General features: G+C 58.9%; 1 protein-coding gene across 1 annotated transcript in view; it reads left to right on the top strand.

Moving 5' to 3' along the window:
• The window catches only part of ARHGAP8 (Rho GTPase activating protein 8), a 46,413-nt gene extending 36,849 nt beyond the window's left edge, over nucleotides 1-9,564 (top strand). Inside the window, exons 8-11 of the mRNA XM_076006923.1 lie at nucleotides 2,772-2,849; nucleotides 3,596-3,724; nucleotides 8,388-8,491; nucleotides 8,970-9,564. Coding sequence (XP_075863038.1) covers nucleotides 2,772-2,849; nucleotides 3,596-3,724; nucleotides 8,388-8,491; nucleotides 8,970-9,269 — 611 coding nt within the window. The 3' untranslated portion in view covers nucleotides 9,270-9,564. The remainder of the gene's footprint in view (nucleotides 1-2,771; nucleotides 2,850-3,595; nucleotides 3,725-8,387; nucleotides 8,492-8,969) is intronic.
• The last annotated feature ends 3,049 nt before the right edge of the window (nucleotides 9,565-12,613 follow it).

Below are 12,613 nucleotides of genomic sequence, written 5' to 3'. Positions count from 1 at the left end.
ATGAGGTGACGTGTGCAAAGCACTTCACAGGGCGCTGGCCCGTGGGAAGCTGCCTCAGTGGCAGCTCCGCTGGCGTGGTGAGCTTCGGCTCGCGGGCGCCCTGGCCGGTGGGGTGGCTGAGCTCTGTGGCCTCTCCAGGAGGCCCAGGTCAGAACTCAGGGCCACAGAGAAGGTGCGTGGAGGCCGCTTGCACTCTGATGGGAGGGGTGGGGACCAGGGGCGGCTGGCCTGTCCCTGCAGGTGCCGCTGGCAGGCCAGTAGGCTCCAGCCAGGGCGCTGCAGAGTGGCGGGCGGGCGTCAGATGGGAGTGGGAACCGCCACTGCGGGCGCTGTGGGCGATCCTGCCTGCCCAGGGCTGGCGCGTCCTGACCGGCTGGGGGTCTGTGATTGTCGTGTTGAGCCCTGTCCACTGTGACCTGCCACCATGGGCAGGGTTCCCATTCTGTGTGTATTTCAGGGGCTGCCTAAAGACTGGAAGCCAGACACTGGGCAAGGGAGTCTCTCCACAATTTATTTTATTGAGACAAAGTCTCATTTCTTTTTTATTTTTATTTTTACATATTTAATTTTTTCTCTTTTTTCTTTTTTTTTTCTACCCAAAAGCGAGCCCATGTTTAAAAAGAGTCTCACTTCTGTTGCCCGGGCTAGAGTACCCTGGCATCAGCCTAGCTCACAGCAATCTCAAACTCCTGGGCTCAAGCAATCCTCCTGCCTCAGCCTCCCGAGTAGCTGGGACTACAGACATGCGCCACCATGCCCGGCTAATTTTTTTCTATATATTTTTAGTTGGCCAATTAATTTCTTTCTATTTTTAGTAAAAATGAAGTCTCGCTCTTGCTCAGGATAGTTTCAAACTCCTGATGTTGAGCGATCCTCCCGCCTCAGCCTCCCAGAGTGCTGGGATTACAGGCGTGAGCCACTGTGGACACGATTTGTTAAAAACAAAACAAACCAGCCCAGAGTAGGAACTCAGTATGTGTTTGTTGAATGAATGCATGAACTAGACATTTATTCACTGGGCACACACCCTGGACCCAGCCCTGGCCGAGGCCCAGTCCCTGTCTTCTGGGCACTCATGCTCTGGTCCCGAGAGATTTTCCCCATCACGTTCTCCGTGAAGCTATACCCGTGACAACACGTGTCTCACATGGCCAGAGAGAAGCTGGCCACAGACGCCAGGGAGACCCGAGTTCTGACCCACGGGTGGAAGGTCACTGTATCCGTTTTGTCGGCTATGTAACGAAGTAGCACAAATTTAGCAGCTGAAAATGAGGTGGATTTATTATCTCCGTTTGCACAGGTCAGAAGTCCGGCGGGCGCACCAGGGCTGGGTTCTCTGCTCAGGGTCTGGGGCGGAGCTCACGCTGCCACCCGGCGGGCTCCCTCCGGGGGCTCCAGGGGCGGATCCGCTGGCCCGTCCTGCGCTTTGCTGCTGCAGCTTTGAGGGCCCGCTTCCTCCAGGCTGTCAGCCAGGGCTATCGCTCGGCAGCCAGAGGCCACGTCCCCCCATCCCCTGCCACCAACAGAGCACGGCTCCCATGACTCCCTGCCCCGTGCAGCCAATCTCCGTCCCCTGGAGCAGCCTGGGCCCTTTGAAAGCTCACCTGCTCAGGCCAGGCCCACCCAAGATCTCTGTATCTTTAGGCCAGCTGGCTTAGACCTGAATCGCGAGTGCAAAGCCCCTTCACTGCAGCACCTAGGTTAGTGTTCGCATACCTAGGAGACTCCAGGTATGTGTCCCCCTGGCCCCCAAGGGGCCAGGAATCTGGGAGCCGTCTCAGAATTCTGCCTATGACGGTCACTCAACAAAGACGAGAGGGGCCAGCCACCAGGCACAGGGAGGAGGACAGGCCAGGCCAGGCCTGGGAGGACGCGGGGGCAGTGGCAGTGAGCAGGAGTGAGACAGCGGCCAGCTGGCACGGGGCTGTGATGACAACCACGGGAAGCTCTATCCTGTGACAGGTGGCAGCCCCTGGAGGGCTCAATGCAGGGGTGTGGCTGGTTGGACCTGGAGCTCACTCAGCTTTAGAGAGGAGAGTGGGGAGGGCGAAAGGGGTCTGGGGACCCGGAGAGATGATGGGGGCTTGGATGGGGCAGGGGCCGTGTAGGCGCAGAGACCCTCCCATCCCCCAGCTTAGAGAAACGTGAGTCTCGGCTTTCAGGAGCCAGTTACGGGTGTGAAACCCTCTGCAAGGCTGACAGCGGAGGCACGCTTGCTGCCCTGACTCGATCAACCCCGCAGGACCGGAACCTTCTCCCTGCCCCGTCCAGAATGGCGGCCGCTGCCCCCATGGCGGCAGCCCCACCGGGCATGTCCTGTGTGACTTGTGCCACTGAGTGCATGGAATTTTCATTTCAATTAAATGTAAACATGAATCCCACATGCAGCTAGTGGCTGCCGTGCTGGACGGCACAGCGATGGGCTCTGGAGGGGAGCGGCGTGTCTGGCGGCCTCCTGGGTGCCACTGTCCCGTCCGTCCTCTCTGCAGCCCCTGGAGACAGGAGCCGGTGGCCCTGCTCTGTGGACAGATGAGGCAGCGGGGCTCAGGGAGGCTGAGTCTTTTCTCCAAGATCACACAGCTGGGGGGAGGCGGAGTCCCTCTCTGGGGGTCAGGTGGGCTGGGGATATGGAGCTCTGAGGGGTGAAGGTGAGCGATAGGGGCGGCACAGCATTCCCTCCTGCACAGCTGTGGGTAGGGGGAGTGATAGAACCTTCTAGAAGCCCAACGTGCTGGGCCCCGTGAGAAGCCTGGAGGCTCTTCTCCCTGCAGGACTCCGCACCGAGGGCCTGTTCCGGAGGTCGGCCAGCGTGGCGACGGTCCGCGAGATCCAGAGGCTGTACAACCAAGGTGAGCCTGGCCCCTTCCCGCCTGCCCCCCGGAAGGGCTCGGTGCGGACAGCCTCCTGGGAGCTGCTAGGGCGTGCCCCATCATCCAGCGTGGGGGCCCGTGCCCAGACCCAGTGCCCGCTGGGACGAGGTGGCTGCGCGATGGCATCTGCCCGTAGGGTGTCTCCGCCCAGCCCAGGTGACGTGTGGTCTCGGGGAACTCCCTGCGCTGTTTCCTGGAGTCCTCAGTAGGCGGCCCCTGCCAGCCAGCACAGCCTAACTGCCCGCATGTGACCGCGGGAGGGGACGGCACCTGAGCCGAGGACACGGCACCTGGTGCTAAACAGCTGTGCCTCGCCGACAAGGTCTGCCCCGGGTGGCCCTCCCCGAGCGTCAGGGCTGTGCAGTGCTGAGCTCGGGCACTCGTTAGCCATCCCATCCCAGGCCCACCGGCCGCAGCGTCTGTGCCGGGCACTGGGATGGTGACGGCCAAGCCCTGACCCTACGTCCCAGCTAGGAACACTCTGCAGAGAAAGCGACTGCCCGCCGCAGCCTCGGCCGTGGGTGCTTGGAGCAGGCAGCGAGGGTCAGGCGTGTAGCTGGGGGTGGGGTGTCTGGCAGGGCCACAGCACCCCATTTCCAGGTGGGGACAGAGTCATCCCCAGGACAGGTGGCTCCAGCGTCAGGGGCTCTCTAGCCATGGAGGCCTGTTTTGCAGCCTCTATCCCAGGCCAGAGCCCGACCTCACCGTGCCGTGTTCTTGTGCAGGGAAGCCCGTGAACTTTGACGACTACGGGGACATCCACGTCCCCGCTGTGATCCTGAAGACCTTCCTGCGAGAGCTGCCCCAGCCGCTGCTGACCTTCGAGGCCTACGAGCAGATCCTCGGGATTACCAGTGGGTGCCTGCCGGTGGGGGTGGGTGGGGGGCCTACGAGCAGATCCTCGGGATCACCAGTGGGTGCCTGCGGGTGGAGGTGGGGGGCCTCAGTTGCTGGCCCCAGGCCAGGGGCAGGTGGCATCTACCCAGCATCATCCTGTTGCTTCCTGACACTGTGGGGCAAGAGGGGGGGTCCTTTAGGGCTGCCCCCACCTCGCACAGCCAGGTCGCACTGGGTGGGGGTGGAGGGAGGGGATTGGGGGAGTCCTGGATGGTCTTTCGGGGGCTGCTGGGCAGCAAGGCCGGGTGGTGGAGGGCGGCACTGGCCTTGGGGCACGTTGTCATGGCTGGAGTCCTGCCTGGACCCCTCCCTATGCTGCTCTGGAGGAGCCCCCAGCCCCTCAGCGCTCTCACCTAGAGAAGGCGCCCTGGCATGTTCCCAGCTTATTGTAGAATGCCAAGTACGTAACTGAGCAGGTACGGGGTGTGCGGGGCAGGCACCGCCATCCATCAAACACCCAGTGTGGCCGTGGCACAGATTACTCGTAAGGACAACGGCATCTCAAAAGAATCGGGGAATTTAAAAAAAATTTTTATAGGGGTACAAATGTTCTTGGCTGCAGGTATCAACTTTGTTATGCCCGAGTCGGGTGAGTGGAGAATTAGCATGACTTAGCATGAGGCAGGCGATGCCTCCTAAGTCTGCTCAGGTCTCTGTAACCAAACACTGGCACTTTCTAACGGGGCTGTCCCGAGCACTGGGAGCCGGAGGGTTGGGAGCCTGCCGTTGGGCTGGGCGGGAAACATCTTGAGAAGTTTCTTCCTGCCGTGTGGTCGGGAACCCCTGCACCCAGAGGCCTTTGCCCTGGGAGGTGACCTCTGAACTGTGGAACTTCTCGAGGGCAGGGATATCCTTGTTATTCTCGGGGTCCCTGATGGTAGAGGATTGGGGTTTTGAGTCCCCTGAGACCCCTGAGAAGGGCTCGAGGTTGGTTTCCATCACACCGTCAGACTCACGCACCTGCCCAGGGCCGGGCCCTCTCTAGGATGGGCCGAGTGACCCTCCCTCCGACCAGATGGTCCGGATGCTGGGGCTGACTTACTTTGGCTGGCGGATAGGATGAGGGGGGCGCTTTGGAGCCCGCTGGGCCTCGCGGAGACAAATCCGAGCGTTCGCACGGAGGCAGGTGTTGGGAGGAGACGGGAGGCTGTCTGCCCCACAGCTGGCAGTGGCCCGGGCAGGGGTGGGTGGGCAGGCAAGATAGACAGTGCCCCCCCCACCCCCGTGTGCCAGGCTCCGTCTAGAGAAGCTTCCAGAAGGATGATGACTCCAGCCTCTGCAGAACTTGATGTTTGTTCCAGCCAAAACCCCGTGACAGACAGATAGGCCAGGGACCCCTCTTAGGGCAATTCCTTTAACCACTTTGGTACGAGCGTCGACTATAGTCGACAGCCACAGGTGAATGTGCACAGCGACATTAGCCAACAGCCGTGATACGAAGGCGCAGAGCCAAGCGTCGACTTTAGTCAACAGCCAAAAGCTTTTACTGTTACAGCTTTTATCTCTGCAGTTGCAGTGTGTACATTCAGCTAATAAGTTACTACAAATCTGTGACCTTTTAACAAGTCCTTAGTAGGAGTTCTTATAGTTATTTTCCTAAAGCTATAAAGTAAAACAAGCTTTCAGTGCTTTAAAGCTTTCCTCATCACACGAGAGCAAAACGGATTTGTGGTCAATGCGCAGCACAGACTATCGTGCGGACTGTGAGTGCGGCTGTGGGCGAGATGTCGCGGCCGGTGAGCCAAAGTGGTTAACATGATGGCTCTTAAGACAGCTGTTTTTATTAAACAGTATCAGACCAATGTTAAGATTTACTAAAAGTCAAAGATTTACTCAAGTCACATGAACTTGAAAACTACATTTGAGTGAGTTTTAGGGATATTTATTTTTGAGACAGAGTCTCGCTTTGTTGCCCAGGCTAGAGTGAGTGCTGTGGCGTCAGCCTAGCTCACAGCAACCTCAAACTCCTGGGCTCAAGCGATCCTCCTGCCTCAGCCTCCCGAGTAGCAGGGACTACAGGCATGCGCCACCATGCCCCGCTAATCTTTTCTATATATTTTTAGTTGGCCAATTAATTTTTCTATTTTTAGTAGAGACAGGCTCTCACCCTTGCTCCGGCTGGTTTTGAACTCCTGACCTTGAGCAATCCTTCCGCTTCAGCCTCCCAGAATACTAGGATTACAGGCGTGGGCCACTGCTCCCGGCTGGGATGTTTAATATAAGTGCTCATATATCTCTAATCAAATCTGAATAGGACTTTAAGGGATTTTATAAATTGGGTAAAACTGTTGAGAAGTAGAAAAATACGACATACATAGACACAGATATAACATACAGACACACAGATCCTATACCTTTTCATACACAGTTTCATACACATTCAGGTTATCTGTTAAGGGTGAACGCTTTTTGTTAACATTTCAGGGGAAGACCCTTAAGATTCTTTCATTTGCCGTTTGTTTCCTGTAACCACTTCGGTGCGGCACTCACCGGCCACGGGACCTCGCCCACAGCCGCACTCACGGTCCGCACGGCGGTCTGCGCCGTGCATGGACGACGGGTCCATTTTGCTCTTGTGTGATGAGGAAAGCTTGAAAGCACTGAACGCTTGTTTTACTTTACAGGCAGCTTTACTTGTAATGTAAATCAGAATAGGTAACATATACATCTATGTTTTCATTACGTTATTTTTAAATGTTCACAATTTTATTTTTTTTATTTTTTGAGACAGAGTCTTGCTTTGTTGCCCAAACTAGAGTGAGTGCCGTCAGCCTAGCTCACAGCATCCTCAAACTCCTGGCTCAAGTAATCCTCCTGCCTCAGCCTCCCGAGTAGCTGGGACTACAGGCATGCACCACCATGCCCAGCTAATTTTTTCATATATATTAGTTGGCCACTTAATTTCTTTCTATTTATAGTAGAGATGGGGTCTCGCTCTTGCTCAGGCTGGTCTCGAACTCCTGACCTCAAGCAATCTGCCCGCCTCAGCCTCCCAGAGTGCACAATTTTATTTTGATAAATGAAAAATTAGAAAAGTCATATCACGGCTCTCGGCTAAAGTCGCTGTGCACATTCATCTGTGGCTGTTGACTATAGTCGACGCTGGCACCGAAGTGGTTAGCCATGTTTTTTTATTGTTGTTTTGTTTCTAACCAAAGGTTAATACCTAATCCAGTGTGAATCGAACCAATAAACCTTTTCATGGCTGGCCGTGCATGCAAGAGGTTTTCCTAAACAGGGTGCAAAAGAGGCGGTCCCCCATCCAAAGTTCCTCCAAAGACAGCCTAAAGGTGGCAGACCTAGACAGGCCCCTGCGAGTGGGCAGCGGTTGGTAGGATCCGTGTGTTGCGATGGGATACAACCCACGTTTCTCGCTACCTAGAAATTCTCGGGGACTGCGGCCTGACAGTTGGCCAACAACCTGTCCACACCCCCAGCAGTCAAAAGCCAAATTGGCTACAAAGGCAAGTTCGCAGGACACAAAGTGAGACAGAAGGAGAATCTTATCCTCCAGTTCTCCTCCTCTTGACAAATGATACAAGAGACAGAGCCGAGAAAGAAAGGGTCGACAAGGAGTACTCAAAATCAAATTCACAGCAGTGACAGGCCGGAGCACCGATTCTCACAAAGGTTTCCATCCGCTAGTACAAATTCTGAAAGGGAAGAGACAAAAGACTTTGACCACCCCCTCGTCGTCTGGGGCCCTGCAGACAGACATCCAGGGGCTGGCTTCGGTGAGAATTTCTATCCCTGGCCAGCTGCGTCCTGGGTGTCCGCCGCAGCCTCCAGACTGAGCGCAGTGTCCTAGCCAAGTGACCTCCCGTCCTCGACACTGCAAACTACAGGGGAGGAAAAACCCTTTTCCTTCTACTCACCTTGGGTTCACTGGCTGGGGCCCTGTTACTTGGACTGACGAAAGACGATCACCAAAAGACAAACATACCGCCTCGTTTAATGTAAGTTTTACGGGACGCGGAGCCTCCGTGAGCTAAGGAGGACCCGAAGACACGGTTAAGCCCGGGCATGTTAACGCTAGGTTTGACTAGCGGAAAGTCGCAGAAAAACATAACGGGACAAAGGGGCATGCATGACCCAAGGGCAGGGAAGTGGGGAAACTGAGGGCCTGCTTGTAGATTCCTTTTGGTGTCTTCTCTCCATCTGCAGAGATGAGGCTAGTCCTTCCCGGGGTGTAGGGAGGGCCCTCTCGGGACGGCACAGGTCCGAGAGTCCTTCCTGCATCTGCCGTTGGTTTCTCAGGCTGCTGCAGCTCGTCATGTAAATATGGTCAGTCCAGCGCAGGGCCAGATAGTCACTATCTTGGCGCCGTGGGCCACACACACAGCCTCTGTTGCCGCAACCCAAGGGCAGCCGCAGACAAGGTGCACAGGAACGAACGTGGCTGTGTCCCAATAAAACTTTATGACAAAAACAGGCAGGCGACGGGTAGGATTTGACCTGTGGGCTGTAGTTTGCCCAAACACCGCTGGTCTAGAACATTCCTGTTTGCCAAGCGATTGGGCTTCACGGGCTTCCCGGGAGATGCTGGTCACTGTGCCCCCCTCCTGGGGGAGGGCCGCCCTCCCTCGGGCACTGCTGAGGAAGGCGCGGGTGCCGTTGCAGGTGTGGAGAGCAGCCTGCGCGTCAGCCGCTGCCGCCAGATCCTGCGGGGCCTCCCGGAGCACAACCACGCGGTGCTCAGCTACCTCGCGGGCTTCCTGCACGCGGTGAGTCGCAGAGCGGCCGCTCGGGCTCCCGGAGCGCTGCGTTCTCTGAGACGGACGGAGCCCCTCCGGCAAGCTCTCTCCACCGCCATCTCTCCTCCCGCGACCCCTGCGTGCTGGCGGGTCTTGCTCACGCCCAGTTCGCCAGCCACGGTGCGGAGGGAGGTCAGAGGTCGCCTGGTTCGAGCTGGCTGTGCTAGAGCTGCCCCCCACCCCCACTCCTGAGTCCGCTGCAGCAGCAGAGGCGGCAGTGGGGTGTTGGGGAAATACATCCCAGAGGCCGAGCATCGAGGCCAATCCCTTCCTTTTACAGATAGGGAAACTGAGGCCCCGAGTGGGGAGGTGGTACGGGCTGGTGGCTCCCAGTCCACTGCTCTTCCCACCACACGGGTCCCTCCCGGGGTTTAGGGGAGGGAACGCCAGGCCGCTGCTGCCCTTCCTTGGGGCTCACCGGCCTTGTCCCGCGTGTGGCCTGTTCCAGGTGTCCCGGGAGAGCATTTTCAACAAAATGAACAGCTCCAACCTGGCCTGCGTCTTTGGACTGAACCTCATCTGGCCGTCCCAGGGCGTGTCCTCCCTGAGTGCCCTCGTGCCCCTGAACCTGTTCACCGAACTGCTGATCGAGTACTATGAGAAGGTCTTCGTCGCCCCGGAGGCCCTCGGCGCGGCGGGAGCAGGTGCGCAGGGCGGCCCCGTCGCCGCCAGGGGGTGTGCGGCAGGCAGCCGTGCCACGCCCGTCCCTCCCCGCAGTCCCCCGACGGCAGCCAGGAGACCCCGCTAGTGTCGGAAACGCACCTTGGCTCCTCTGTGCACTCGTGCGTCACAAACTTGCCACCTGTGAAAACGACCGGGCATTAAGCAGACTCGGAACCTTCTGGTGAAAATCCCACGCTTCAGATCCTTGGGCCCTTCTCCACTGCTCCTGAGCCGTGGGCCGTGACGAGATGACGCATCTGTGAGGACGGTTATTTGAGACAGGGTCTAGCTCTCCACCTGTCGCCCAGGCTGGAGTGTGGTGGCGCGGTCGTAGCTCGCTGCAGCCTCCGACTCCCGGGCTCAAGCGATCCTGCCTCAGACCCCCCGAGTGCTGGGATTACAGGTGTGCACCTCCACGCCCGGCCAGGACGATTCCTTTGAATCGGAACCCAGCACGGTTCGACTGAAAATGGGAACTTACTGGCTCGGGCTTGTGCCAGTCATCTGCTGCCGTGTAACCGTGTAACAGACCGCCCGAACCCAGAACCGGAAGCAACAGCTGCTTCCGACTGCCCACGAGTCAGTGCGCCTGCCGGGCGGTTCTTTCTGCCGCTTGAGGGGTTCGCTCAGGTGTCTGGGCTGGGCCGGCCGACAGCTGGGGAGACTTGGGGCTCCCGCAGGTCTCACGTCCTTCTAGTGGGCGCTGGCTCAGGGCGAGGCGGAGGTGCACGTGCAAGAACTGGTGCGAGTGGCGGTCGAGCCTGGACGCCCTGGACACCCTCATCCAGTGGCCAGCGCCAGCCCCATGCCAAGCCCGGGTCCCAGTGGGGGAGGGCACTGCCAGTTATTGGGAAACGGGTGGATATGGGGAGGTGGAGAATTGGGCATGAAGCAGTCAGCCTGCCCGAGGGCTCTAGGACGTCTCGGGCAGACCCTTTGGGCTTGTACGATGGGCCCTGTGTTCCCCTCAAATACAGTAGAGAAGGATCCATGTCTTCCTTCCACATTCCCAGCAAAAGGTCTCCAGACTCACCCCTATTGGACAAGCCTAGGTCACATGCCCACCCTGGACCAATCGTTGCACCCAGGAAAGGCTCTGATTGGCTTAGGCCTCAGTGATGGGTCCCACCCCTGGGGCCGGGGCGAAGCCCCACCCAGGCCTGGCAGTGGGGCAGGGGTGGCTCCCTAGACTAACCACTCACCGTGCGGGCATCACGCGGCACTAGGGAGGATTAGCCGTGAGTCACGTGCTGCTGTCACCCCAAGCTCCTGCTGCGGGGAGGAGGGTGCTGGAGAGCAAAGGACAGAAGTCCACTGCGGACACCTGTGGGCAGCCTCTCCGTGCCGGGTGGGCTGCCGAGCCCGCTGCACAGTGCCCGCAGGTGCCCGTTCGTGATGCTTAGGGTCACCCGAGACGAGGCCAGGCCCGGGATTCTGCTCTGGACCTTGGGCGGGGGGTGCAGGCTCCTCACTCACGTCCTTCACTCCCGACTTCACACTGTCAATCTCATCCCCGAGTCACCGCAGGCGTTTTCCGCCCCGCCGTGTTCACAGTCTTTAAGGGCGGGCCCATGGGACTACTCAGGGCGCTGGAAGACCTGCAGGCAGGAGGGCGCTCTGCCCGCTCCTCAGCCGTCCCACACCGGTTCCTGGCCCAGGTGCTGGTGCAGAGTCCCTAAGGCCTGGCCCCCGGGCTGTTAGGGACGCCGACCCTGTTACAGGTTCTTGAAGCTGTTTCCGGACAGAGGAGGTGGGACTGGAGTCTCGAGGACGCTGGGAGTGTGCGCCCAGTTCTGACGGGGCTGCTCGCTGAGCCTCCTTCCTTCTTGGGGAGAGGACGGCCCGGGGGCATCGGGTGGGTGCTCCCGGGGCTGAGCCGGAGCCCCCTTGTGGAACTCGGCTGGCGGGGGCCGACCATCCCCACATCCACAGAGGCCCCGCCAGGGGTGCAGAATGGCCTCACCCGCCTCGTAAGCCTCGAGGCAGCCCAGCTGGGGAGGGAGTCTTTGTTGGGGCTTGAGGGAACCCCAGTAAATGACAGCCCCCTTCCCTGCCTGAGCTCAGGAGTCCCACAGATGGGGGTCAGATGTCTCCCCCCAAAGCTGACAGGAGACCTGGCTTGACCTGTGGCCAAGGGCCTTTGCTAATTGGTCACCCTGCTTCAGACGGACTCACGCCCTAGTCGCTGGCCCTGCACACGCTGGCTCCTGAGGACGGCTCAGCGGGCCACGCGTGCCCCCCCCAGATGCTCCCGTCAGAACACTCCCTCCTCCTCCTCCTGTGGCACGGCGGGTGGTGGGGAGGCCGGGAGGACTATTCCTGCTGATGAAGTTTCTCCCCACGGGGCCATGGAGTAGGTCTAGGTGTCCTCTGATATTCCCATTCCCCGATCCAGCTGAGGACCCAGAGAAGAGAACGTGCCCAAAGCCACCCAGCCAGTGAGCGGCAGAGCTGGGCTCAGACCTGTGGGAGCCACAGGGAGGCATCTGGGCCTTGGTGTTCCCATCTGTGCGCGGGGCAGGCTCCCTTCCCGCTGACGGCGCCGCTCAGAAACCACAAGGCCTGAGCTAGAACCAGCTCCAGCACCTGCCGGGACGCTGAGCAGGTTTAACCTCCGCGAGCCTCCGTTTCCTGCCTGCACCCGACCCAACGTGGACACAGAAGATCAATCTGCCGCCATGCAGTCTCTTGGACATTTCCTGGTTGTACCAGAACCGTCTAGATCTTCGAGTTCAAGTAGGTTTTGTTCCTCCCAGACGGCCACCCACACTCTTCAACACCATAAGGCCCACTGGGCATGCCTCTTCTGCAGCTGCAAGTCGCCCTCAGCAGGGGGGACTGGTTTGCAGACGTCCCTGGAGGGCGCAGATGGCTGGAGCCCCGGGCGGCCCTCCGCACGGGATGTCTTTGAGAGGCACCTGCCCTCGCCCAGATGCAGGGCCACACTCACGTCCTCACTGTCCCAGGGACCCAGGGACAGGGCAGTAAGGGACCCAGCCCCAAGCCCTGGGCTTTCAGAGGCGGCACCGGGGCCTGTTGGCCTCAGTGGTGCCGTCTGGACTCCTCTCTCACCCCGGCTCCTTCCTCATTGGTGTCCGGTCCAACGTCCGCCTCCTCCACCTTCCGGCCCCCTTCGTCATACGTTGTCCGTCTTTGCTGTTTCTAGCGTCCTGTCAGTCCCGGCCACCCCAGAACAATATGATTCTTTTGTGCATCTTGAAAACTGATTAAAACTGATCTTGAAAATTGAAATTGTTTCATTTCTATTCTGCTACAAAGCCGCCTCCTTTTCATTCATTCATCATTCATTCAGTTTTCCTTAAAACGCAACCCTGCAAGCACAGCCAGGCACAGGGAGCCCAGCCCCGGCCGAGTGGGCCCCCAAGGCAGTCGGCTGCCTCTCCCCCCAGCCCCGGCCTCGCCTGGCAC

The sequence above is a fragment of the Microcebus murinus genome, chromosome 10 (genome assembly GCF_040939455.1).
Source record: "Microcebus murinus isolate Inina chromosome 10, M.murinus_Inina_mat1.0, whole genome shotgun sequence".
NCBI classification, from domain to species: Eukaryota; Metazoa; Chordata; class Mammalia; order Primates; family Cheirogaleidae; genus Microcebus; species Microcebus murinus.
This window is presented reverse-complemented; position numbering and strand designations above follow the sequence as displayed.